Here is a 6136-nt window from a genome sequence, read left to right as displayed (position 1 = left end):
CTGTTACTAAACGTGACGGGAAATATCCCCGTGAAACAACATTCTAGTGAAAATGTTGATTTGTTGGACCCAACTGCCTCATCCAAAACACTCCTGTTCAAAGAGCTGTGGTGGACTCTGAGGCAGTCTTTCTACACTGCTCTCCCTGAGCTCCTGGCCAGGCAGATCAGTCTCTGGGGCACACCCGAGGCACAGTGTCATTTTCTAGGGTAGGACCTGGTGAGTGATGGTGGAACAGGCAGCTATGTCAAAGACTCCATGCTCGTACTGAGGCAGTGACGTGATGGCACCCAGGGAACCTCAGCAGTGAATGGGAACATGCAATTTAGTCACACACTTCCTCTGGGTATCTCCTCCTAAGGCAATCTCTTGGGGATGAAGGGATGGGGAAATCTTAGCGTTATTCTGGTTGGCTTCCCTTTCTTGTATGGTGCTTCCCTGTCATGGCAGCAGTGTGCTTGTTGAATTGGTTAGACTAAACTCTTTGTGAAATAGGAAGCTTCCCTATGTGTGTACACAGTTAAGTCCATACCAACTATTGTAAGACAGTAATATTGCTGACCTTTTCTGTTCAATTTGACAATACCTGTTTGTAGTCAGCAACAGAATATAATGTAGTACAGTCTTTGCTGGATTTACAGTGTTCAGTATGGCTGAATGCATGCTTTCTTAGATCTCCTGAACTCAACAGATAACTAAGCTTTCAGTGGGATGTTGGTTGAAGCAGAAATGAGTAAAGTAATTAACAGTACATGGTTCAGTTTGAAAATCAATACAGACTGTATTGAACCAGAATAAGAGCCAGAAGAGGAGCTGCTAATACTATAGGTCTGAATCAGCAAGATATGTAAAAAGTGCATCCACCTAACATAAATTTACCAGAGAGCACTTTAAAAAAATCAATAACTAGAGCATTAAGATCAGGTTTACAGGAAACTGCAGGAGAATCATTCAGGTTGGCACCACAAAATATTGAACACTGAGACGAAATGGCAAGGAGCTGGCTAAGTTCAGTATCCTCAGGAGTGGTCTCCAGGGCTGCCAGCCCCTTGCAAATGGTCTAGGTGTGGAAGTGCCTTATAAGCTCAAGAAAATGAAAGGAGATAACAGCCAGATATTCTCTGGAGCCACCTATTCTGGATATCAACCTTTTGACACCAACCTTTTAAATTTTTAAATCTTAGGAGGACTATACTGAACAGTTATAAGCCCCTGTGGAAATGTAGGGGGAGTGGCTTGGGCTGGACTTGCCTGGGTCTAATGGGGTTGAATCTGTCTTCCAGTTATTTGCTGTTGTCCATTCTTGTGAAACTAAAGCCTGCCTGCGTTCCTAAGACTTTTAGAGTAGCACAGGTAAAGCTGAACAAGCTCATGCCATAGGGATTACTCTGCCATCCGTTGGCTGTAGCAGACAAATAGTTGAGCACAGGATAAGCGAGGCTGTGAACTTGTGATGTCTCCTGGGCTCTGTGGTACTCTTTGCATGTGGGCTAATGAGAGAGTCATGAGCTACTTTGCATTTGTCTTGAGGATCTCAGCTGAGAGTGAACCTGCAGTCAGCTACTGTGGAATAATTAGCAAGTTCATACCTTTGCTTACCTTTAACATTATTTACCTTACATTATTCACATTTACACTTTCATCACCATAGAAGTGGATTTTTAAAAGGTGGTTCGGTAGAAGGTTGCTAGAGTTACCGCTGTGGCTTTGTACTTGTCAGTAGTGAGGATGTCAGCGTTTGTTACCCTCCCAGATGTAGCTGGAACTTCTAGCTTATGATAAGTAGCTCTTTTATCCAAGAGGAAGGAATAGATCTGCTATAAAGATGTCATTTTCAGGCATCAGGAGGAAAATAATTAGAGTGAAGAAATAAGAACTTTGTTAATTGAACAACTATATAAAAACAACAAGCCCTTGAGATAGATATATATTTGCAGAACTACAGTGCTGTATAACATCACTCTGTGAAATACTTGGCTGCATTAGACACGCCTATAAAGGCCAGCAGATCACTGTATATTGTATCTGCATTTATTTTGCTATCAGCCAAAAGTGTGCAGCTGAGATGACAATGAACTCTTTTGTTTGTTCATATTTAATCCTAACCAGCTGGTGGAAAATACAGTTATGATTTTATATGGAAATGAGAGAATCTGCCCATTAATAGGATGCCATTGGAATGCCATAAGCTGGGAGGTAGGAAACGCTTCCACTATTAACAAAGGTCTGAAATTATAGTTGGAGGTGGTTCGCACACATGTGAGTTTTCATTGCTTCCCTTCCATTTTGCAATAATAATATAATTCAACAATTTGGGTGTTTGAGTGCTGCCATCTACTTAAGGTATTAACTGTGTTGTGACTCATTGATAGATGCGGGGCATGATCCTGAAGCCAAATGTATAATTGCATCAATATTGTTCACACACTTTTCAGTGGATGCAGGATTGAGTGAGCAAAAATAATCACCTTCTGTTTTGCCTACCCAGGCACCATAGCAACTGAAATGCTGTGCTTAAAATTATCACTGTTTTTTCCTCCTATCTCTTTGTTCCATATGGTGCAGCCTGTGAAACTGTCTTAACATATAGTTCCATGGATGTCAGCTATCAGTGTGTAAGGAAATGAAACGTGTGCAAGATTTGATGACTGATGCTGAGGTTCATAAGCTGTCTGCTTTGTTACTTGGCATGCCCTGAGACAGCATGTGCATGGCACAGCACGACTTTCTGCAAGATGACTCTAAACGCTGTCTCCCATGGATGGAAGCACACTACATTGCTGTATTCTGGTAGTGCTGGGGAAATAACAAATACAATAATGCCATTTTAAGTAAGCAGCTGCATTCCTTCTACTCTTGTAGTGTCAGTAGTAGCATCCATATTACTTGAGAGGAGGAGGAAGATCATACTTGAAACAATAGTTAAAGATTTGACCATGCTAGTAAATGTGGGAGGTTCTGGTAGATTTGTCAGGACTGTCAAAGGGGTTGTCTGAACTTAGATATTTATATTTTTAGGCACCTAAATAAATAATATAACTTCAAAACAGCTGAGCAGCCAGCAGATTTCATTGACTAGTTATTGTGACTATTTTATTAGTCCTTTGGCTTGTGCAGGCACTGGTTTTCAAATACTGGGAGTAATCCTTTGATGCTTACCATTACTTAAAAAGCTCCAGGATACCCCTGAACCACCGGTGAGAAGAGCACCTAGAGCTGGGAGTTGTCAAAGCTGAATATTCTGCAGATCTCGTCTTAGCTACTTATACGCTGTGTAAACAGCAAGGTAATGTGGTGTTGTAGCAGCGGTGTGCTGCTTTGTGCAGCTTACACAGGGTTAAGCAACAGGAGGTGTAGACAATGAAATAAAATTCTGCTGCTCTGCCCACTTTGCATCACACAAGATGATGAACAACTGCATCAATACAGTCTTGTTGATCAAAACTAAAGCATCATTAGCCAGTGCTGAGCCTATCAAAAAAACCCTAGCTTTTCTTTTGATCAGACCACGCCTGGAAGGATTTGAAGAGGTCCTTCTCTACAGTCCAGATGCTTCACAATTCTTTCATTGCACTCCCAGCTCCGATGCTGAGATCTGATAGTAAAAGCAGCACAGTGCAGCAGCAGTGTGCTGGCCAGAAAGCCAAGGATTTGTCTCCAAATGGACATTGGAAATGCTACATCTGCTGTGGTGTATGCTGGTACATTATAGTGTATGTCACTCATCCCAGACAAGTCACATATTGACTGTAAGTCTGCAATAGAAACACTGAATTCTCATCTATATCATGCATTAAAAAAAGCAGGGGAAGGCTTATAATCTATAAATAACATGATTTGATTCACTGAAGCAAAAATGTTTGTCATCTATAAATGAGATAATTTCACTCACTAGAGCCATTGCAATACAATTTTACAACAGGATTGAGAGCCATTTTTATTGATCACTTCAAATCGATGGTGTTGCGTACAAATTGGTACAAAACGTCACCAATTTATGGCTCTCCTACATCAGTACACGTGGAATGTTGTTCTGTATCATCACATATTTGTTTGATCAAGCTAATATTTCATCTGCCTCGTTGGAGTGATAATGTGATGAGAACAAACTCAAATTACTGAAAATGATCAACCCATTCATTTCTGATCAAAGAGCTAGCTGAGGGATTTAGACTTTTTTTAAAGCACACAAAGATTCATTCTCTTTTCTAAACATTAGATTTTGCAGAAAGAAAAGAAAATCTCTACTTCAGGCAAAAATATCTTTTGGCACCACAGAATTGACTTCCAAGTTTCAACTTTCTGTCCTTGAGAAGAGCTGGTAGAATTGGCTACAGAAATCACTTTTCTTCCACAGGCTTTTTGCATCCTCTCCTTCATTTGCCCTTTTAAGGACTCAGTGTAGAAGATCCTGTGTTCTCCAAGTCAGACAATCATCCCAAAATCCTAAGGAAATGGACTTCCCTGGCTGTGCTTTAGTAAAGAGAGTGAATGCAACTGCATACCGCCAAAGAGAGACAGTGTTCAACGGTTCCACAAATTTGGATGATGCTTCTTTGTACTATTTGCTGGAGGAATGGGCTCTCAACCGACCAGGTGCAAACATGAAGATGTTTTTAATCCCTCCAGTTGTCTGCTTCGTGGCAGGTGTCCTCGTCATTCCTACCATCTTGTTTGTGATCTTCTCTAGGCTTAGCATCCATCAGGAAACAAGGTACATGCTGCTGGGAAATGCTCTGCTTTCTGACCTGATCTACCTGTTGTTCTACACCCTGTCAGCCGCTCTCAATGTGGCACATGTACATCTACCAGAGGAAGCTTGTGTCCTCCTGTTATTTTTGCTGGCAGTGGCTTACTGTGGTGGATTGTTCACAGCTGCTGCAATAGTCTTGGACACATACATAGCTATTTTATTTCCTTTGCGCTACATTGCTATTTTGCCACCTTCACGAACCAAAAAAATTATTGTATTACTATGGATGTATTCAGGGGCTTTCCCTGGGATTTTCTTCTTGGTGCTATCGAGCACTCACAGCTTTGTGCCCTGTGTCCTGGAAACGTGCTCGGTTCCAGTAATACTGATATTGACTCTGAATGGGACTGATGCTGTGAAACTCTGTTTCTGGCTTTCTACCACGGTTATCTTTCTCTGCCTGTCTCTAATATTTTGTTGCTATGCTATTCTGTATTTTAAAACTAAACAATTGGGTATATGGGAGAGCATCTGCTCCAGAGCCAGTGTAACGTTCTTAATGCACAACACTGTATTATTTTTTTACTTCTTTCCACTCTTGGCCCTTTTTGTAGAGTCATTCCTCTGCATTAACGTTGTAATAAGACCGCAGACAGGAATCTGGGTCTCCCTGACAGTCTGCAATATCCTGATGATTCTGCCAAAAGTTTTGTTTCCTTTTCTGTATGGGCTTCGATACAGAGAGATCTCAGCATCTCTCAAATCCATTGTCAGAAGGAAGCATCTTCACCTGGTGTCACCTGCTCCATCGCCATCCTGAGCCAATGCAGAGCACAGCCACAGCAGAGAGGTTGTCCTTACCTTGATAGCATGCAAGCCTGATGGAAATCACTCAGCTCCTGAAGAACTGATCTGAAGAAGTGATCAGCCCATGTCAGAGAAGGCATGGGTTGATCGCTCTGTCTCCTTGGTGCCAGAAGGCCACAGATCTTCTATCACATCACAGCTGGGAATACAACGAATGCTACCCTGGATGAAGTTCTAAGCTCTGTTCTGATGTGGGAGGGCAGTATCTTTTGGAGGAGGTACTGAATCAAGATAATTTTCATCCACCTGTGGCAGATGCCTCTCTGGAAAACAGTAAATGAAAAATAGATGGTGCAAAGCAAAGGGGGTAACCACAGGTCTCTTGACAGCATCACCTACAGCAGAGAGGATCTTTAACCAAATGTGCTGTGAACACAACAGCTGTTTCTTCCACTCGTAGTGTATTCTTGCAAGTTTGGTAGCCAATGTCCTTTTCTTTAAAACATATGCTGGAAGGTGCTTCTGGAAACTTCTGTACTTAGTGAAACACTGTGCGTTATCTTTTGCAGTGTGCTAGCATATTAGTTTCCTCATGGATTCTGTCTGACAATCTGAAAAACACTCAATTTTTATAAA

General features: G+C 41.6%; 1 protein-coding gene across 1 annotated transcript; it reads left to right on the top strand.

Annotated features, from left to right (window-relative positions):
- Nucleotides 1–4454: 4454 nt before the first annotated feature.
- On the top strand, nt 4455–5513 carry GPR148 (G protein-coupled receptor 148). The gene has a single exon (XM_009880796.1). It carries the CDS (start codon nt 4455–4457, stop codon nt 5511–5513), a length of 1059 nt encoding a protein of 352 aa, XP_009879098.1.
- The last annotated feature ends 623 nt before the right edge of the window (nt 5514–6136 follow it).

The sequence above is a fragment of the Charadrius vociferus genome, unplaced genomic scaffold, assembly GCF_000708025.1.
Source record: "Charadrius vociferus isolate BGI_N301 unplaced genomic scaffold, ASM70802v2 scaffold643, whole genome shotgun sequence".
Classification (NCBI taxonomy): Eukaryota; Metazoa; Chordata; class Aves; order Charadriiformes; family Charadriidae; genus Charadrius; species Charadrius vociferus.
This window is presented reverse-complemented; position numbering and strand designations above follow the sequence as displayed.

Excerpts from the sequence above, each read along its gene's own strand:
- GPR148 (XM_009880796.1), top strand. The coding sequence starts at position 4,455 with ATGGACTTCCCTGGCTGTGCTTTAGTAAAGAGAGTGAATGCAACTGCA.